Here is a 22,300-nt window from a genome sequence, read left to right on the forward strand (position 1 = left end):
AGTGCAGAGGTTGCCTTCTCCCAGGTTATCCTGTTGTCCCCTCTTCCACCATCTCTCTAGCCTGCTGTCATGCTTGGAAACTGTAACCATTGTTACTGTGGCCTCTTGGATTTTGGAAAGCTTGTTCTGGAATGGTTGGGACAGTAAAAGCTGAGGTGAGGTGAAAGCTGCAGCAATGACGGAGAAGAGATGCGTGTGAGACAGCAAATATTGTGTTTGTATCCGAAATATGGTATTTTTTGTGTCCCTGAATTTAGGCTTCTGTGCCATTGTGTTGGTTACCTGGCACGTTGCAAATGCAGGTTTGATAGTTGCACTTTCTGCAATCTGTTAAAGCTACAGGTTTGACTCTTCCATGATGAAAACATGGTAGAATGAATTTAACATGCATGTAAAACATTACCCAGCTAGTCCACCTGACTAATCTGTGTGCCTGTTATTACCTGTGCTAGTGGAGTTTAGAAGAGTACAGTTACCTGTGCTATGACCACACTGGAAACTAAGCTGTGGCCATATGCTTTCAGTTCTCATCTAATCTGATTTCATTCTGCAGCTGTTTCAGCTGCTGCTGACAGCATTTTAAATCAGCAATACTATGAAATAGAGCAAGGCTGTGAATGAAAATAGTAAAAAAAGAAAAAAAAAAGAATGTTTCCTTTTCTCCTGCAGTCTGTAAAACCTGTAAACAGCAATGCATGTAACTATCTTCCAGAGCATGGAAAAGAGTTGTATAATTTTTTGCATTCTGTTCACATTTTACATGATTTTCAGTGCATCTTCAAGAATTAGAATTTCAGGTACAAATGTACACAAGGAAAACATACTTGCAATGGATTTTTTTTTATATAAAAGAAGAGGAAAAAAATAACTACTAACATTTTGTTGGATTTTGTGCATTTCATACCACTATAATGACCTGAATTGCTTACACTGTGCTCAACTTTAGCAGATGTGAACAATGCAAAGAGCAGCATGTGCATACGTATGCTTCAAAACCGTATTAAAGTTTAGCCCAAACTTCGCTCAGATAAGCAAAAACCTCAGAAGAGCATTACTGGAGGTCATGCTGATACCCTTATTAAACGAGCAAAAACTTTCACTTTGACTGTGAAAATTGGTTTACAGAGCTATGTTGTATGTATCCTGTTATGCTGACGCTGGCTTTGCGAGAGCAATGAGCTTCACTTTTCCAGCTCAGCCTCTCCTCAAATCGAGTCCTGGGCACGAAGGTCAAACGGGACAACTTTTGCCCCCTCCATCCTCACAGGCAGGTGCTGCTTTCGCCTTCCTGGCCCGTCAGCAAGTTCAGCTCCGGTCCTGAGCTGACTGAGACGGGGAACTTCTTGCCCTTGCTGGAGCTCCTTCTGTTTTTAACGGGAGGACAAGGACAATGCCGTGTCCCCAAGGACACCTGCAGCTGCCTCCAGGTGCAGCCAGCGGGCAGGCGGCCCGGAGGATGACAAGGGGGGGGGAGGAAGGGCGTGGAAAAGCAGCGCTGGGCCCGCTCGCTTCCAGCTTGGCGGTTCTGCTGTGCTCACCCACGCTTTACCGAGTCAAGCTGAACCCAACCGGGGCTCCGGACGCAGGCGGGCGGCTGCCGAGACGGTGCTGCCCGGCGGAGGCTGGAATGGGAGCCGGGTCCCGCAGCGAGGCAGGGACAGCACCGCTTTCCCGCCGAGTCCCGCAGTCTCGCTGCCAGGCGAGACCCCATCCCGAAGCGGTGTAGCCGCGTTCTCCTTCTCCCGGCGGTGTTCACCAGCCCAGCAGCCGAGGCAGAGGGAGGCTCTTAGGGTGCCACCAACTTTCTCCTCAGTGCCAGCGCCAATTACTGAGGGGGACGGAGGGAGCCAGCCCTCAGCGCCTGCGCGGGGGTCCGCATGGCTCCATAAACACGGCGGGGGGGGGTAAGGGGCGGCCGGGCGGGTTCTGAGGGAAGGCGCGTCTGGGCCCAGCTGGGCCGCCGCAGTAGAGCCCGCCGGCGGCGTGAGCCCGCCCTCCCCTCCCTCCTGCCCGCCCGCCGCTGGCAAGGGAGGCCGGGCCCGTCCGGGCCGGGCCGGGCGGGCCCACGTGCGCGGCGGCGGGGAGCCGGCAGAGCGGGGCCACCATGTGTTTCCGTCAGCCAGCCGGTGGCCGGGGCAGCGCCTGAGCGTCTCCCGCCCGCGATGCTGCGGGGCGGCGCGGGGCTCGACGCGACGCGGCCGCCCCCCCTCGTCCCCTCGCCGCCTCCTCCTCCATGAGCACCTCGGCGGCGGCCCCCGTCAGGCTGATGCCCGGCGGGCACCCAGAGCAGGCGGCCGCCGAGCCGCCCGCCAAGCGGCTCCTCTGCGTTCCCGCCTCGGACCCGGCGACCGAACGGGGCAGCCCCGCCGCCAACGTGCCCGGCGGCTCGGCGCCCTCCGCCTCCCTGCCACAGCCGCCGCCGAGCGTAAGGGCCCTGGTGGCGCGGGTGGTCACCCCCGGGGGCCCGCGGCCGGTGGCGCCCAAGGGGCCCTCCACGGCCACCCTCCAGCTGCCCCCCAACTTCCAGCTGCCCCCAGGTGAGTGGGCGGGCGGGCGCCCTGTGGGGATGCTCCAGCTTCAAGGCTGGGTCCCGTGTCGCGACTTACCTGCTGTGTCGCGACTTTGCCTGGCTTGTCGCGCTCCCTGCTGCCTGGGACCGGGGTCGAGAGGAGGGGGTGGCAGCCGGGAGCCCCGGGAGGCTGTCGCCCTGCCCTTGCTGCGGAGGGCGAGCTACAGGGAAGAAGGGGCAGAGGCGGCGGGCGGGGGGTCCGGCAGCTGCCGCATCGGGACGGGACGGGCGGGGTGTTAGCAGGCGTCTGCCGAAAGTTTGGGGCGAGTTGCTTTTCCTCCCCAAACTTCTGGGCATTGGGGAGTTTGTCTGCGCATTGGGTACGTAAATGGTTAAGTCGGGTAGCACTTGGGATGCCTAGAGCATCCGAGGTGTTTACAGAGTGTCTGGAGGATGGATCTGGAAGTGTCTGGATTAAGGCGACTTTTTTACTTTGCTGGGTAGCACGAGGAGCCAGGAGGAGTAAACCGAGAACTCGGCGGCCGAGCTGCCTTAATTTGTGACTTGAAGATTGGTAACTGAGGCTTTCGTGGAACTCGGATGAGCGAGTAACACGGGGAAGTCTGAACGTGAGTTAGCGGCTGCCGAGTAACTCCCAGCCCCCGGGCCAAGGCAGCTCTGACCGCCCCTCCGGGCAGGATCTGCTGGATGGAAGGATCGGTTTAGTTCTTACAGCCAGGCCGGTGTGAAACATTATTGAACAAAATATTACCCTGTATAAAGAAAATGGGAATTGTAGGAATTGCTTCATGGATTAATAGTTTGGATAGCAGCAGAGTGTTAGCCAGGACTCTTACCTGCATGTCCTCTGAGAGTAAGAACATGTTGTAGGTTCTGAACTTCCTGCTCTTCCCTGTCAGGCTGTTCTTGAATCTTTTTTTAAAAAAGCAAATGTCTTTTGATTCCGTTGGTCTTGCTATATTGAGACCCCAGGTATGCAATCATTTTGTTGCTATTGCTGCTATAATTTCCTGCCAGGACAGTTCCTTTGTTGGAGCATCTGTTGCAATTACTTCCAGATAGAATGTTTCTTGAAAGGATGACTGGTTTTAAATTAATTCCTGTGCTACTGCTGCATATTTGCATTTTATTCACTTTTTTCTTTCTTTTTTTTTTTTTTTTTCCCCCGTGTCTTTATCGAAGATACGCCCCTCTCAAGGAAATAGATAATGCTAACATAATTTTTTAAATTAAGTCTTTAATCAGGAAATTTTACTGTAGAATACTCAGCATTGTAATGATGCTGTAATCTCTGAGTAGTCAGCAGTCAAGGGTAAGTCTAAATCCTTGCCAGCTTCTGTCCAAAATGAAACATGTTTGGAAATATAGTCATTTTTTTTGTAGCAGGGCTTCCTAGATCTTCAGGATTTCTATATAATCTTTTGGCTTTCTTGAATGTATTGACATTCAGTTAAACACCTTTCTGTGAAGGTGAATGCTCATGTGAGTTGCCACTGGGTTAAGAACTACACGTTAGCAGAAGAAACTTTTTCCTTGTAGCTTGGGTTCCATTACATCAAGGAATACTGCTGACTGTCATCTGACTTGTATCGTGGCAGCAGGCAGGTGTAAGAAAAGCAGTGTTACCCTTTGGTTGCATCAGATTGTTTTTCCTGCTACTGGGACAAGAAAAAAAAACAAGCAGACATTGTATTAGAAGTTCAGATGTGCTGGTACTGTGCAGCATTGTAAATTAAAAGTAACTATATGGAGTTTAATGCTCCTGAAGGAGGGTAGAAGTTGTCAGATTTAAACTGGACCAGTGCTTCACAGAAACTTGTCTAAATAATTCCTCCTAAGGAAATGTAAAATGTGTTCTGGCTTGAGTTAGTGTTAGTGTTCTACCTCTGTCTTCTATGTAGATTCAATTTTTAATGAGTAACAGAATAATTCAGGAATTGAAATACAAGATGAATAGCACTAAAGCTGTGAATGTTAGTGTCATTTATAAAGAAGTGGAACAAAGCACCGAATTCTTAGGCTTGAAAAGTTTGTATTTCAAATAAACTGCAAGATCTAGCCATGCAGGATAAAATACAGAAGGGAGAATGCACTTGGCTTGATTCAACCTGTGGCTTCTAATAAGAAAAACACATTGGGAAAGCATCTTCCCCCTAGGTTTCCAAGGGAGGTACTTGAAGTGGCTTGTGCTGAGGAAGGCTGAACAGCCTTGCCCTTGGTGGTCATCCTGAAGTACTATGAACTGCTTGTGTCCTCGAGCAAGTGTTGTTCCTGAGCTTCAGTAGGGCTGCAGTCTGGGGAAGGCAGGGCACCACAGGAGCTATGTTTGCCGCCATGGCTTGCAGGGCAGCAGAGATTCATGGAAGTCGTGGATTTAGGCCTTTCTCTTCATCTCTGCCTCTCTCTTCCTCTTGCCCAGAATAAGGCCAGGAGTCATGCCAGTATGACCTTGCCTCTCTGAGTATAAATTGTGCCTCTGCCAAGAGCTACTTTACCTGGTTGCCCAGGGAAGATCACTCAGCTTTGTAAGCTCTCCAGGTCTTGCAGGACCCAGAATTTCTCATGAGTAACAAGTTTTTCATCACCTTCCTATGTTTTCCTATACAAAGTGCCAGTTCTCAGCTGAGTATCCAGCTCTTCTACCAGTGTCCAGACTGGTAGTGGTATGCAGGGTCTTCCTCCTTCACCCTCAGGGTATCTGCTGTACTAGCAGTCAGGAGGTGTGAGTCCACCCTGGGCTTACAGCTGGCTACCACTATGTGCTTTGTCATAGAATCATGGAATTGGCTGGGTTGGAAGGGACCTCAGAGATCATCGAGCCCAACCCATGAACCACCGTTGCGGTTACCAGACCATGGCACTGAGTGCCACATCCAGTCTCTTTTTAAATATCTCTAGGGACGGAGAATCCACTACTTCCCTGGGCAGCCCATTCTGATGTCTGATCACCCTCTCAGTAAAGAAATTCTTTCTAATGTCCAACCTAAACCTCCCCCAGCACAACTTAAGACCGTGCCCTCTTGTCTTGCTGAGAGTTGCCTGGGAAAAGAGACCAACCCCCGCTGGCTACACCCTCCTTTCAGGTAGTTGTAGAGAGTGATGAGGTCTCCCTTGAGCCTCCTCTTCTCCAGGCTGAACAACCCCAGCTCTCTCAGCCTCTTCTCATAGGAACTGTGCTCGAGTCTCTTCACCAGCCTGGTTGCCCTCCTTTGGACCTGCTCCAGGACCTCAATATCTTTCCTGCACTGAGAATTCCATCTGGTGACTGTGTCCATTATACGCCTTCAGCTGGACAGGTTGTACCTTGATCGTAGCATTTTGACCTTTCATACCAGCAGTTCTTAGGTGGAATGGTTGAGCAGTGTCTTCCTATATGCTGATGAGGTCATGCTTAGATTTCCCTTTGTAGATCTACATTCTCACTAGCTTTAATCACAGCTAAAAAACATATCACATGAGTAACACTATAATGAAATACTGAAGGATTTTCAGAGGGGTTTAGAAACCCAAGAAATTAATGGAAGTCAAAATCAAAGATAAGCTTTAATATTCATCCCTATGTTGTACATTTGATTAAATATTAATTCACAGCAATGTGTTGGGTACTTATAACCGAGCTCTCTTGACCCATTTGAAATGCATGGTCACATATATAAACCTGGCATTTGAAAAAGGAGAAGTCAGCACCGTAGATCCCACTTAAATATTTCCTTATTTAATTAGTGGCTTTTAAGTTGTTGACTTGATCACGGTTGTAGAATTAGGAAAACATTGCTGTAAGATAGATATGCTTGTGTTGAAAAATGCAGAGTCTCTCTGCAACACTTTATTAATTTTTATTATTTTTTTAGCAAAGCAAAATGTAGGGAAATAGTATGATCTTCAAAGAGACCCTTCCCCAGTTGCCCTTTTTTTTGACACAGGCTAGCAGCATTTTGGAAGGCTTTGCATGTGGCAGTCTGTGGGGTTAGCAGGGAGCAGACCACCACTGTGAGATCAGGACTGCCTCAGCCCTGAGCTTTGCTGGTTATCTGGGCTGTGCTGATGCTCTCAACTGCAAATGTCTTGTATCATGGAACATCTGCCTAACAAGAAAATGTGCCCTTTGTTAACTTGAGCTTACTGTTCATGGGTGGGAAGTGGTTGAGCATTTCCTCTTAACAGGAGGAAATAGTTAAAAGACTTGAGAAGGAGAAGGAGTGTCGAGGTTTTCGTAGATGAAGGTCTGTAGCTCACTTTAGTGTCTTTGGACCCTGTACTGATTTGGAGAAATGAAGGGTAGAAAAAGAGCATAAAATTAACAAGGAGAATGTTGTTCCTTGGTCTCCTTTCTTTAGTTTTCTTGAGCATAGTTTCTTATCACTTCTGTGTATGTTCTTGTGGTTTTCATTCTTTCTTTTGTCCTGGGATGCTCATTACTAGCAGGCGTTGAAAGGACAATTAGCAGATGTATCTGCTGATTTTTTGGAGGGACGAAAAAATGTAGAACTGAACTAGATATTAACATCCTTAATTGTTACCTTAGAATGTGCTTACAATAGGATGCTCGTCAAAAAGCTCACCTGATAACACTGCTGCTGGTTACAAGACCATGACAGCAGCTGCCAGCATGCTTTACTGTAGCATCAGCTGCCTCTGGTGTGTGTATTTCTGTTTAGCACTTTCTGTTTTTGCTAACCATGGGCCTGAATGAGCATGGTGACAGCAAAGAGAAGTTGCCCTGAACCTGCTTTGATTAATACTAGGAAGCTGGTGTGAGGCATGGCTGCTGTATAAAGTTTCCTTTAGATCTGACTTGGAAAGGAATGACAGGTTCTTGGTTTCTTTTTGCAACTCAGTTATCTTTGTTGGGTGTTTTGTGTTGCCTGTGGTAGGTTTTCCACTCCCCACAGCTTATCTAGGCTGATAGTGAGTAACTGTTCAGGAAGCACAACCACTGTCCATGGCAGGTGGCCAGTGCTGCATGGCAAGAAGGGTGGCAGTGGGTGTGTGGACACCTGTGGGTGGGAGGGAGAGGAGTGGTGTGGTTATCCTCAAACTGCTGTGGGGTGGTACAGAGCCTGATCTCATCACTTTTCTCTTAATTTGATACAGGAACTAAGCTAACCTGAAGAGGTACGGAGTAGTGAATACCTGGCTTCTGACTTCATCTTATAGTTGCCTAGTACCTCTCACCTAAGATACTTTGGATCTCCCTCTTTGTGTTGTAGTTGTCATTTCTTGGTTGTAAAACCACATTAGGAATTTGAAATGTTTGTATTTGCTTTTTGTCCTTCACTTTGGAACAGGAAGAAGTGCTGATTTTAGAAGACTTCTCAGTTCATATTATGTTTGTGTAGGAGGAAGCTATCTAAAGATTTCTTGTTTAAGCAAGACAGAAAACTCACAGAAACTCCTTCAAAGTATTATTGCAGTTCCTGGATGTTGATAATCTCATGAAGTCTAAGCATAATACTTGTGTTCTAGAATGAGCTAAATAATAGGTGGTTGCAGTCTATTATTTAGGTGTCCTTTGGTTTATCACGATGAACTCTTTGCAAACTTCTTTCTTTACTAGGTAACACCAGTCAACTTTTTTTTTTTTTTTTTTCCTGAAGAGGGGCCAGCAAAGCTTTGGTAGGCTTGAGAAACTAAGTCATTTGAAAAATGGCTTTCACTGTAACCAGTAGAAATTTCAGCTGTGCCATGGGATATGGTTTTGCTTCCAGGACTGACTCTGTCAAGCAAAACAATGCCTTCATATCATTAAATGCACAGCTCTGTGGGAATTAAGATTTAAATCTTGGCAGGAGATACGATGTTAACTTGTATATTTATGGACTTCACAAAAAAACCCCGAGATGCATTCTGAATACTGAAGCACTGAAATATGATGCTCAGTAAAATTAAATGTTAGATGCTGTTCAGATTTTACAAGCAATTGGAGTATATTGCAAAGGATTACAGCTACAGATTGGTGAACAGTAAACTTTTTTTAGTCCTTAGGAGAGAATGCAAGCCTGGCTTCTGTTGCTTTTGCAGTATTTAAAGGACCCTTCAGCTTGTAGCAGTAAAAATAGCATCATCCACACAGAAGTGACATCTGGAAGAAATGCTAATTATGTTTCAGTATTTTCCCAAAGATGCTGGTAAAGTAGGTAGGCTTAAGAGCTGTGAATACTTTGGGTTTTTTGTAGTTTGCAATACCATTATTTTTTTAATCTTAACCAAGTATTTGCCATGCCATATAGTAGATACTTGTGCTGTGCCTAGGGTGTAGGATAGTGTGTTACAATTTTGTATGTGAGTTTTGCTCTAATTTGCAAAGCTTCTGATGACTGTTAAAGGTGAATAATTGGTGCAGCCCTAACTACTTAGACAAAAACCCAAAGGCAGATGCTTTTTTTGGAGTTTGCTTTGCATGAAGCTACTAATCTGAAAACTATGATGAAGACAGAAAATGTATGTAAATTGCAAAGATCACTATAGATGTTTCTAAGTGCCTTGCTATGCAGATTGTAGGAGTGAAGGTCTGTTCTGCCATCTGGGTCACCTTTAGAACAAAGTCCACTAATGGATCTTTTCCACCAGTGTCTTGAGGACGTAGTCTCTGATCACAAGTGAAGCAGGGTAAAAATGGTAGTAGCAGATGGAAGATTCTTTTTGCTAATGAGCCAGTCTAGGATCTGTTAAGTCCAGAGAACTCATGAAGTTAAATTATTTTGCTGGGTTGGTAGGGTCAACTAAGAGCAGTCAGAAGTTATGATGGCACTTGGTTTTCATAGCTCATGCTTGCAGAACTCCTCTGGGGCACACTTACAGTCTGGTGAAGAGATGACTTGGTTAGTACTGGCTGCTCCTGGAGTTGCCAGATCAAAGTGCGTTGTGTGGATGTCCAGGCTAGGTTAACAAGTGGATGAAACAGCACATCCTAGTTGGCACAACACCTGAGGACTTTCACTTGCAGCTTGCCAGGTGCCAGTTGCCACCTGTTTCAAGTGGAGCCCTTAAAGCCCAGTCCTTCTTGATGGTGTGTGCTGAAGGGGGTGAGTGTATTCAGAGCATCTTCATAGATACATGGCTTGTGTGCTGGCCACTTGACAAGTATCAGTTTCCATAGTATTGTGTAGGCAGAAGTTAATACTTCCATAAAGATTTTTCTGCCTTCTACAAGAATTTTTGTTTATTCCTTCCCACTTAGAGCAAGATGGTAATCAGTGTTAAAACTCAGTATTAAGCCCTTGCTTGCCCTTCTGAAATCAGGGAAAATGCATTAATCAAGAGAGCTAAATATTTGCTATTGCAAAATTAGATTGAATTGAATTCAGCCACCTTCTTGTCATCATGTGAACACCAAGAAAACAAATGTCCTATTGTGAAATGAATCTGGATTAATTTAATTGATTCTCCTTTTATTTAAAGGAGACAGCTATTTAAATGGGGCTGATCTTGTCTTTTATTAGAACCCTATCAAATTATGTTTGCTATGTTTTTTGCGTCTCTTTGTTTAAACTTAGGATTTATAGTTCAGCACTCCAAGTTTCAGATTTCTCTGTAACAGCTTAACTCAAAGTGTTCTAGAAATTGTAATATAAGAATATATAGAATATAAGGACCTTCTGGTCCTTATATAGCTGTATGCTGTGTATATATAGCTGCAATGTGCCAAGCATCTAACTTGCTATTTTAAGAATTAGACTCCAGTGAATACCATTATACAGCAAAGTAGAAGAAGGTGTGGTGTATAGATAGCTTCAGTGTCTTTTTCATGCAGTAGCTTGGGTGCTAGAGAACTCTTAAGGTAGATCATCTTGCCTGTGGACAGTACCTGAACCAGCTGATTACTCAGATAGGAAGGCAACCAAGCCTCAAGTAGCTAAGTTGCAAACCACGAAGATGAGATGGGGAGATGCTGATGGGAAGTGATCCTCTTTGCTGAATGACGTGATGGAAGGACAAGAGCAAGGTGTTCTCCCAGTACACCTTGTGGAATGCAGCATTGTCCCTTGTGCCTACCCACAAAACTCTTGCAAAAACTCTCGAGATTTGAGAGTGATAAGCACTATTTGAATTCAAATAAAAACTGTAGCGTCATCTTGGAACTATGCATAAAAAACTTCCATGACCTCCAAGAATCAATGCAATATCCAGATTTTCTTTAGATCGTTGGTATGGACATCTGTTGTTGACTATAAATAGAAGCCTTGTGACTGGGGCAGTTACATTTTTGCACAAGACTTCTATAACTGTAATATTGCACAGATGTAAATGTATTCTCAAGTAAGGAAGCTCAACTGTGCGCGTAGCCAAAGAGAACTCTTAGCCCTAAAATGTGGGTCTGTATTCTGTGGAAAAAGGCATCAGCTCCATGGGGCCTCAATTACTAGCGTGTTAAATTGAGATATCCATCTGTGCACCAAAATGAATTGGTGAGCAGCTAACCTCCAACAGCTTGAGGTAAGACTTACTGAGTAAGCAGTGTATGAAACTTTGCTTCAGATTTTTGCATTTTTAGCACTTTGTGCCTAGTTCCTGGAGGAAGGGAGGAAGAGGGGATGTTGTTTGGACTCTTCAGGAAGATGTGTGGTGTCTGTTATTCCAGACTATTTGAAGCAATAAGTCATCAGACTCTGCTCCATCTTGCCTAGAGAGATTTCTTCATTCCTTCCCTGGCTCCCTCCAGTTGAAAGTCACAATTATATAATCTGCTGAGTTGGAAGAGACCCATCAGGATCATCAAGTCCAACTCCTATCCCTTTTAGGACACCCCAAGAATCACACCAATGTGCCTGAGAGCATCATCCAAATGCTTCTTGAACTCGGGAGGCTTAGTGCCATAACTACTTCTGTGGGGAGCCTGTTCCACTGCTCAACCACCCGCGGGGTGAAAAACTTTTCCCTGTTATCTAACCTAAACTTTCCCCATCTTCCTACCATTCCCTCAGGTCCTGTCATTGGAAAAGGCTGTACCTGGACTGGATGTCTCAGGAACCGATGTCCACTGCTGGCAAAGAACCTTGCTAGAGAAGCACTGGCCTTACTGGAGGCACCAGCATTTGCTGGGGCTGTGTGCCCCTTGAGCTGTTAGTGTGACAAGAGTTGTGGGTGTGTGGTGGTTTAAAATGCTGCTCACAGCAATCCAGGCAGTCTGGGGATCAGTAATTAATGCTGTGAAACAGTGCTCTCAACTCAACAGTGATGCCAGAGTCTACTGTAATATGCAGCACAGTGCTTGTGCAGTCAACTTCTTTAAAGAACTTGTGGGTATAGTACTGTAGTGTGTTGTGTTGTATTTTATTTCACCTGTCTGTGTTTGGTTGTATTGTTAAAGTATGTTGGGATTATGCTCTTTGAGCTTTTCTCCTGACCTGGAAATGGATGCATTCCGTATCTGTGGGCAAAACAAGGTGTCTTTGGAACTCAAAACTGAGCATCTCCTTGTGACACTGTAATATCTGCATGGTCACTGGTCCTGGGCCACTCCTACAAAGATCCATTAGGACAGGAACTTCCCAGGAACAGAGGGAAGGGGCACAGAGGGTGATTTCTGAGATGTGGTTAGTGAAACTATTTGGTTAGTGAAACTTCATGTGAACAGAGTGAACTGGTCATGGACCTAGGTACATGGTGAGTGATTCTTGTGTCAGACCTAAGTGTTGATTATGGGGTGATTGTTGCTGAATTCCTCTTGCATTCCTCGTTCCTCAACTAGCATTGACTTCCAGTGGTTGAAATGATTTGTGTGCTGTAAAATGCTTTATGGATTTTGAATACAAGCTGATGAACTCAGCTTGACCTATGTGGTGTAGATGAGCTCTCAGCCCTCCTTGTCTGTGAACTCAGAAGTGTTTTCCTAAGAAAAACCCCAAACAGGCAATCTTTGTGACTCCTCAGAAGATCAGTTTTTCAAAGTCAATTGTCTTTGATTTAAGCATAGAAGTTAGAGCTCATCCTTTGGAGCCTGTGGTGAGGTAACCTCAGGTGACCACCAGATTTTCATTGTAGCTTCATTCCTAGAGACAGTAAGAAGCATAGCTAAGTGTTGCCTCCAGATTGGGCTGTTGTCTTTTCTTCATCTTCAGTACAGAAATCTGCAGTAGATATCTGGAAAAACCTGAGTTGCAAGTGAGGGTCATGGGGAGTAAGTAGTACTGCATGCAGTACAGTCTTTACTTCATCTGAAAATATACAGCTCCAACATATCAGAAAGCTTATGTAGGTCATGCAAGAATTTAGTGACTTTAGTATCAAACTTGCCTATTGTGTCTTTCACAGTATTTCATCAGCACTTTCTGCCTCCTCAGCAATCTTTTACAGCCAGTCTACAACATAACACACATTTTGGTATGATCACTGCCTAAAGAGTCAATGTGTCTAGTAATGTCCTGTCTGGGTATGTATTCTTCATTCCTGGAATGTGCTTTTATAATTTTTAAGTGACTTGTTCTGTGAGGCTCAATAAATGGCATTGGGAAGGAAATAAAAAAGGCATTTTTTGAAAGCATGCTTTCAAAGACAAAGTATTTTCAAATCTATTGCATGGATTAGTAGTAATTAGTAGTAGCTGGCCCTTTTCTGAATTTAGAGTTATTCTAAATAATCAGGCTAAGAAACATACTCCTTTCTAGTTGCCATCTAGTTTCCTACTGAAAAAACATCCCCTTTAAAGCTTGGTTTTATCTTGTAACTGCCTTAAAAGCAGTTTTATCCCTTTGTTTTGAATGATTCAGTGCAAGGAGATCTGTTTAGGAACAGGGAGCACAGATGTATGACTTGTTTTAAAAAAACACTTTTGTTTTTGAACTGTTCATTTACTGTTCTGGGACCTGAATGTCTCATTCAGCCCTGTATTTGTAATTAGTGTTAAAGTGAACTTCACTCAGGTTGGTAATATATCTGTGCAGGCACCCTTTGGTTTGAAAAAAGCTAAGCTAACCCTTCTTTGAAAGTAGCTTTTGTAACTTCTTTTTTCTTGAATGTTTTGAGTCTAATGCAGTTGGTTCTTGCTTGTTTTTCTGTATCTTAGGAGCAAGAGACTGCATTTCCTCATGTTGCTCCCCAGACAGCAGTTCCAAAGAGCTGTTATTTTGAGCCATTGTGTTGGAAACCATATAATCAAATCAGACAACTTCAGCTTCATGTTTAACAGTATATGGTGTATCTCTACCAGAACACTCCTACTGGCTGGCTCATCTCAGGAAATTCATTCTGGATCACAGAATCACAGATGTTAGGGGTTGGAAGGGACCTCGAAAGATCACTGAGTCCAACCCTCCTGCCAGAGCAGGATCACCAAGTGTAGGTCACACAGGAACACATCCAGGCAGGTTTTGAATGCCTTCAGGGAAGGAGACTCCACAACTTCACTGGGCAGCCTGTTCCAGTGCCCTGTCAGTCTCAGGATGAAGAAGCTTTTCTTTATTTACATGGAACCTCCTATGCTCCAGCTTGCACCCATTGCCCCTTGTCCTATCATTGGGCATCACTGCAAAGAACCTGGTTCCATCCTCCTGATACTTACCCTTTTGTATATTTATACACATTAATGTTCCACTTAAGAAATTACCTTGAGCTTCTTTTATCTGGTAGAAATGTAATGGTGGCAGTTGCCCTCATGGTGGGATGCTTTCATAATACATTGGTGTTCAGTGCTGCTGGATGGAATGTTGGCCATGCAGCTTTACATTAACAGCAATGTGATTTCCTTTGCAGTAGTTCTTGAAATACAGTGAAGCACATGCAGGTGGCCTTACAGGCAGTGACATAAACAGATCTGTCATGTTCCTACAGCATCTTGTTCATGTCTGAATTTTAGTTCTCTGGAGTTACAATGAAGAGGCATCTGGAAGCTGTTTCTGTTAACCTGTGTTTCTTCATTCCTGGTTTGGATGCTAAACACAGCTACAGCTTAGAAAATTTGAAGTCCATTATAACCAAGTTTAGAAAAAACCTAGATTTTTTTGGCTGATGGTGCTGGGACAGCAAAAATTGACAAACTTGGGCAGCAAATGGAGATTTAATAGAAGGCCTATAGTTTTCCATGGCACATGCTGCTGCTGTGCCTAAGTAGAGGCTCTTCAGGGTCGTGGCTGCCTGAGCTTTGCAGGAGTGACACTGAGTGCTCTTTCTGGATGTACAGCTCCGGGAGCAGGCAGGTCAGTGGGGTGAGAGGGTACAGATCTCAGTGACCGCTCTTAGAGGTGAGAAGCTATAGTGTCACTCTGCATAGATTTGGAGGAAGCCGAGCTGGGTTTCAGTTGCTAGTTCCTTCCCTTACAGCCTTCTTGCAGGATTGCAGCCAAAGGAAGGTATGTAGGGAGCAAAGGGATGAAATAGCTGGTTTTATTTGAACTGCCTTCTCTGACAGTCAAGAAAAGTAAATAACTTTCCAAAGGATGTTTTTGGCAGGACAGGCAGCATTTCTAAAGACAGAAGTCTCATTTAATTGTAAAAAGGGCTGTTAATCTGTGTAGACAGACCTGTGTCCTCCAGTGAAACACGTGAGAGCTAATCCCTACCTGTAACTGGTCACCTACGTGTTCTGTGTGGGATCTGAAAATAGGAACAACCTTGTAGCCCTAAGGGGATTGTGACTCACTATCAAAGTGCACAATTGGTGAGAAAGTCTTTCCTGCTCTCAGAAACAGGAAGTTCAAACTACCAAACCATGTATCCTGTCAGCACTGCTTTCCTGGAAATGCTGCCCAAAAGAAGATGCCTTTCATGTTATGCAGGTGCCTGATGCTGTTGAGTAAGTGCAGTTAATGTTGATATGGTCAGAGATTGCAGATACTTTTTCTTCTTTTAAATGCTGTTCTGAGAGGTGTTAGCTGAAACTTCACTGTTTTAGCTGTTCAGAGGTTTTTTCCTCCTTGTTTTCCTGTGGAGTTTAATGTAGTGACTGAGTGCAAGACTTGATCTGTTTTCATATTTAGTTTGGCAGAAATTGCTTTCTAGCAAATGTGAAAACAGCTCTTGATAAGCAGTATTTTTTTTCTGAGTGAAGAGTATCTTGCACTTCTCTTCAGTTCCTGTGGTAACCTCCTGGTAGCTGCATGAGTCTTTTTGCAAGGATATCATCACCTGCAGCTACTTCATGTTACGAGTATGAAAAACTTCAGTCACTGGTTTGAGTGCTGTAGAACCTTTCCTTCTGGCAGAAGACACCTCCTGTGTCTCCTCTTGGAGCCTGCAATGTTGACTTCGATGTTGGGTCATTGCTTTTGTTTCAAGGCAGAAAGGGAGTACCAATAGAGCAGGGGTACTTTTAGCTTATGAAAAGGTGTAAGTATCAGCAAGCAGCACTGAGAAGGAAATACCCTTCTGTACAGCTTTCAAACTGTTTCAGACAATTCAGGTGTCAGTTTACAGTCACTTTGTGACATTAGGTTGTAACTGCCCAAAACTGTGTTTCATGCTAGAAGTGATGTTGTGTGGCTCTTCACTATACAGGTCTGTAGCTATGACTGTCACTTCAAACTTGCCTTCCATTTATCACATTTACATTATTTATGCTTGTATCAAGCATTTGGACAGCAGCAAACTGGACAAAAAATTTGGGACAGTAACATTTCCAGTGTTAAGCCTACAAAAGCAGTACTTAGTAGATGACCATAATATTTGTTTTGTTTGTTTTTGGAGTTTCAGTTTTGCTGTCTGGCAGGTAACACTCCTGCCATGAAAAGGCTACCACCATATTAAGAATTTTGCAAAATTAAACAAATATAGGGAAGTTAATGTTTGCTCCGAGTGGAACAGGTTCTTACCATGGCTTATATGGAAGTAAACAGGAATCATCTTAGTCATGTATTTCAGTCACAGTTCTGGCCACTGGGGAGACTACTTCTGTGGGTGGTCTGACTGAGAATAACCCTAAAGTTACTTTACAATAGTATGGTTAAGTATGGATGTTCTTGTGTTGAGTAATCCTGCTACTAGAAGGAAGTAGGAGGAAAGTTGATTCATGTTTCAGTGCTCTTGGAGATCATTGCAGCCATGGTCTAATAATGTAAATGGGCTTGTAAACAGGGACTTGTTAATATTTGTGGAGGTTGGGTTTTGTTTACTTTTTTTTTTTAGATGCTTGTGAGTTTGCATATGAACTGTTTTATATTTGTGTAAGCTTGGTAGCTGTGGTGCTCTTGAGTTACTTTCCTGTCAAGCAGAGTCTGCTGGGAGCTCCTAATTCAAGTGACTGGAGGATGGGATACTCTTCAGGCAGGGTCTCCATCTCTGGTGAATGCCAACTGAAGCTTCAGAGCAGTAGTGCAAAAAAAAAAACCCAACAAGACAAAAATTGAGCTGGCTGGTAATGATGCTGTTTCTGGTTTGAAGTATGATTCAGAGAACTGGAAATGGTGTTTCTCACAGTTAGTCTTTAACAACAAATGTAATGAGTAGTGACAAAATATCCAAATATATGAAAACAAAACATTTCATGAATTCTAAATCTCTGAAGGAATTAAATTATAAATATGTGGCTTTTAAAAGAATAGAGCTAGCAATGACATTTTAAAGCAAGCTTAGAAAAGCTTAAAACCTTTCATTAGCAACACTTCTGCCATCCTGAATGTGGATCTGTAGCAGAGAGAAATGCTATTGCTATCAGAATGTGTGGTATTGTCAACTTTCTCTCTTCCCCTAGAATTTGCATAAGCATATGATGTGAAAAGGGAAAAAAATATAGGGTTTTCTTAGTGGTCATTAATTGCGTGCCATGAATCACTGTCTAAATAAAATAACATGAAAAGAAACTAGGAAAACTCGTATGCTTTCTTGGATTCTAGGTATTCATTGGTGAAATTAAGATCCATCTGTGCCTAAATATAATTAGTCAAGACTTTAGTGGTGGAGGGGAAAGCTGTGTTTCCAGATGGAGTAACCGTTTTCTGGATCTGCATCTGCCCCATCTCACACAGGCTGTTTGAGGAAGGAGAGGATCACTGGTCTCAAATGCAGTCTCAATTTTTGCATGCTAGGGGAACAACAACGTGTTGGTTGGTGTGACAGCATTTTATGCTGAGTTTTGTGTTGTCTTGCTATAGTTATGCTTTCTGATGTGGAGGATGAAAAGCTGGTGCTAAGCATGTGGTTATAGCTTGATTGATTGTTGTTTGTTTTGGTTTTTTTTTTTACTTATTTATAAAAAAACAAACCAAACAAAAAACCCCAACAAACTAACCATCAAAAAAACCCAAATAAACAAAAAAAACCAACACCAAAAAAACCCAACCAAAAAATAACCTAACAAAAAAACCTAAACCAAAACAGAAGGCAACTCATTGGGCTTATGGCTTTTGCTGTTGTATTAATTAAAGGACAGAAGCAGTGTGTTTGGCTGTATTGTAGAGCAGTATTTAGACAGCTTCCAGACTAACCAGGTTGTAAAAGACTATTCTTTTGATGCAGGGTTGTTTTACATTGGGGAATACCATAAGTGTTCAGAGGAGATCTGGGATTCTTCGGGTGTTGGGTAACTTGCAAGAAAGTTTAATGCAGGCCTCCAGAAATGTTGAGATACTCTTATCTATACATCTGGCATTCTTCTGTACCTTACCCCTTTTATGTGTGTGAAAGGCCTTTGTTAGGTGTTTGAGGGCAGTGGTTTTAGTGGTGGGCTCTCTCTGCAGCAGCTGCTCTGGAAGGTGCAGAAGGTTAGGCACCACCCAAGGTAGGGTGGTACCCTGTGTCTTCCTTGAAAGGTCTGAAGCCCTTCAGAGCAGGAATCCAGCTGTCATCCTGTGGTTGTGATTCTGATGGGATGTCTGGATTTTCCAGAGCCTAACCTTTAGGGGGCCTAGGATGAGGAGGGATTGGTAGTTGAATGGTTTCTAAATGCAGGGAGGATGAGACTGTGTAGTAGCATCTGCTTGATTCTCCTTAGGCTAATTTTCATTTGAAAGCTTTAGTAAAAAGGGTGTAGAAATGAAAACCAAAAAAAGCAAGGAAACAACTCAGAATACTCTTTTTTTCATTGCTGGGGTTTTTTTTTTGTTGTTGTTGTTGTATTGTGGGGTTTTGATTTCTTGGTTTGCTTTTTTTATTTCTTTTTCCCTTGGGATTTGTTTTGGCTGTTGTTTCCCCCCCTCCATTGGAATCTTCCTGTTTGGCTATAAGGTGCTTTTTAAAAGGATGCATTTTAATGATTTTGGACAAACCCTTGAATGAGGGACAAGCTTCTAATGTCTGAGTGGTTTTCACTTTCACTGGAGACTTGTGACCAAGGGAGATGGTCTTGATGTATATGTGTGTGTATATATATATATGTATGTATATATATATATGCAGGTGAGATGCTACTAGTCGGGCTTCAGTTCCCACTGCAGGTTCATTTTAAACTGTATCTTCACCTGTAACCATGTGCCAGAATGTTCAGAACATGAAAATGTGTAAGGGCCAAGTCTGATAGTGGTAATGAATTTTGCAGGTTGAAGAACTGCTTAAAGGAAGATACTGGTAAAGTAATCCCAGAGTGTGTGTTTGGGCGTTGTTTCTGTCTTTTTAATGTCCCAAATCTTTTTGACTCAGAAGATAAACTGCTTTGCAGTTTGCATTTTGTATGCACGTAGTGTTTTGATGTGGCTGTCTAGCTAAGATTTTTTCTTTTTTTCTTGACATTAGAAATTGTTTTCTGTCATAAAATGAAGAGTAAAACTGATGCAGTCTTAGCTCTTACGTTTCTTGACATCTGTTCCTTGGAGTAAGAAACTAAATATTGCATTATCTTATCAGTGTGGTCTAGTTACTTCTTTCACAGAAGCACAGGAAAGCCATAATATCACTTCTAACAGTCTGAATGTTTTTCTCCCAACAGGAGCTGTTCTTATCAGAAGCAGTAATGGCCAACTAATGCTAGTATCCCAACAAGCAATATCACAAGTTCAGAGCCAGCCACAAAATAACACAAGTGTGAGATCATCTGTACCAGCTAGCACACCTGCAATCAGAATATGTGCTGTACAGGTAACTTCTCTTATAGCTTTACCTTGATCTAGTTGCATGTTGTGCATTTATAACAGGGTTTGCAAATAATTTGTGAAGCGTTATTAAATAAGCATGACTTTGTTTGGTTTTGCCCAAAAAGATCACTATGTGCTTTGCTTTCTTAGTTTGACAAAACTGTTAGCCATTACATATGGTATAGTTCAGATTAAGGAATTCCTCTCTGGTGATGATGACGATGATGGAAAGGGTTTTAAGACCAAAAAAGAAAAGAAAACAAACCCACCAAACACCAAAACCAACTGAAAAATAAAAAAACTTGCCTAAATGGCTACTGCTAGTAACTGCAACCTTGTAATCCTCTGGGGGGGATACTTGTCTGAATCTGAATGAAGCTGAGGACCTTTTCCATGTCCTCAGGGTGTTTGTCTTTCCCTGAGCTCTGCTGGCTTTTTTCTTCCATCTCTTGTAATGTGGTCAGCCTGCAGGAGTAAGAATTTACATATAAAAAAGTAATTCTCTGTATAGGTTTTGCCAACAACCTCATCCTTTTATCCATGTTTTCTCATTAGGTTTTGTGTCTAAATGTCTCTGATTCTGTTCCTGGAGTTACTAAACTGCTAGACAAATATATTTGCTGAACAGTGTTGAAACTACATGCACTGTGTATGTGAATAATGCCTGAATTGCTAGTGTAAGAGTGAGTGCCTTGGGTTGTATTGGACAAGAGCAAGTGCAAACTTCAGTGTCTCTTTTGTCATTGATTTGTGTGACAAATGCTCTCCGCAGTTGCTTTTTGTTTTTTTTTCCTAAGAACTCTGGCACCCAGTTACTAAAGAAAGTAGCAGCTACTCCTGTGAAAACATTATCTGAAACAACAAATGCTGTGGCCTCTACTGTTCAGCCACCTGCTATAGTACAGGTAGGTGGCAAGCTTTACAGTGTTGTGGAATAAGTGACAGAGAACTGAAGGAAGTATGAATGCATTCTTGTTATTTTTAACTCTAGTCTGTTTTGTTTTTTTTATAAGCTTGGTAACTTTTGTCCTTACAATAAATTCTTTCCTAAATGTCTTTTTTGAAAATTCCTAATTCTGCCAGTGTGTGTCAGATCATATTTTCTCACTACAATAGAAAGAACATGAACAGTAGATAAACCAAGTGTTCAGAGAGACATTTCCATTTTTTTTGTACCCTATGACAGAGATCCTTCAGACTCTAGATGAAGCTTTTCTGGGGGATGGAGACTTCCTATAGCTCTCTTCTCTTGGGGTTCCCTGATTCCTTAGTGGGGGAAAAAAGTATAGCTGAGTATACCTGCGATGACTTTATGGGGATGAGGAGCTGTCTGCATTAGTCAAGCTGGTTTTTATGTGTACATCTTTCCCTCACTAAAAACTGAAGGAATGCCTCTAATTGAGTTTGGCAGACAGGTTCCACAGATATGACTGTAAATAGACTGTGGGTGGAAATGCCTCACTTAGGTAGTGATTTTGCCTTATTTTCTCGGTGTTATTTATCTTTTTTTTTCCAGAGAAATATGTTGTAGGAATACTCTAAAGTAGCTCATGCCACCTATAGAGTATGAGACTTTGCCTAGATACAGTTTATTCTCTGCTCCTTGGGACTAGAGTTCTGGATAAGCACGTGTGAAGAAAAAAAAAATTAGTTCTTTCTGCAGATAAAATATTCTCTTCCCATAGAATATGTATCTTTTGTTAACAAAAGCTTGTTGGAGACTGGGCTGTAGGAGTTTACCAAACACTCAATGAATGAGAAGGATCAATCATTCAGAAAAACGTGCTGCATTTATGTTCTTGGCCTTGAGGGTGTTTGAAGGTTTGGGGGATATGTTTGCCAACAGCAGTAACTAACAGTCTGAGTTAGAATTTTGTTCTCCTGCTGTGCTCTGTATCAGCAGTTGAAAACTACTCACAGCTCTGTCTCTGATCTTTTTTCTCTTTCTTATCACTACAAATTGATACTGTAGGGGCTAAAGGGGAAAACCCAGACACCTCTTAGTACTTGTTTCCATTCTAAGCAAAAAAACCCCAAAACATATGCTTTGTGTTTGAGAACAGTAAGGGGTATTCCTTATCCAGTTTTACTTTGGAATACCAGCTTACAAACCATGTGCTTGTGATCTTTGCATAGAGATCTTCAGGGTATAAAAGCAGTAGTCATCTACTATACTATGCTTACACGGAGGAGAAGAGATGAATGTATAGATTTCTTCCATCTGGTGGATGTAGCCTCCTGCATCTTCACACTTGTGTGCATAAACCTTGAGATTTGTTGTGCTATTAACTTGATTTCCTTTTCAATTTACATCTGCCTTTCACTTGGTTCTTCAGTATTTTCTTAGTTCACTTTTCATATAGCCAATTTAAATTGTGTTTTTCTGAGATATTTAGGGGTAGACATGGAGTATTTTTTTTTTTTTTAGCTCTATTTTTTCCTGTTGTAGAAACACTTCTAATGAGCCATAGGGCTGGATTTAAACACTTGGAGTGTTTGGAGTGGTTTCCTTGGAGTCCTGTGTCTTGCATAGGATTGAAAAGCCCTTTGTACAAGCTTCTTGTACAATAAGGAATAAGTAGGTGCAATATGGATACATCCTGCTGTCAAGGGGCCACATCACCCCTCACCCATTGGTGGACAAGAGGAGATCACTGACAAAGCAGTACAAGAATAAGGTTGCAGGAACTGTGGCAAAAGGAAGAGCCCTTGGGTCTGATAACCTTGGCAATGGTTCATTCCTTAGTATTAAAAGGACTTGCTGATGTCTTGACAGTTTTTTGTGGTGATGGGAGAGGGCAGTTGGTGTCTGAGTATGATGTCACCACAAAAA

At 43.0% G+C, this 22,300-nt stretch overlaps 1 protein-coding gene across 1 annotated transcript in view; it reads left to right on the forward strand.

Annotated features, from left to right (window-relative positions):
- The first annotated feature begins 2,233 nt into the window (after positions 1–2,233).
- Positions 2,234–22,300, forward strand: part of TAF4B (TATA-box binding protein associated factor 4b) — a 73,722-nt gene continuing 53,655 nt past the window's right edge. Inside the window, exons 1-3 of the mRNA XM_030444680.1 lie at positions 2,234–2,537; positions 19,323–19,471; positions 20,265–20,372. Of these exons, the coding sequence (XP_030300540.1) occupies positions 2,234–2,537; positions 19,323–19,471; positions 20,265–20,372 (561 nt within the window). The remainder of the gene's footprint in view (positions 2,538–19,322; positions 19,472–20,264; positions 20,373–22,300) is intronic.

The sequence above is a fragment of the Calypte anna genome, chromosome 2 (assembly GCF_003957555.1).
Source record: "Calypte anna isolate BGI_N300 chromosome 2, bCalAnn1_v1.p, whole genome shotgun sequence".
NCBI lineage: Eukaryota > Metazoa > Chordata > Aves > Apodiformes > Trochilidae > Calypte > Calypte anna.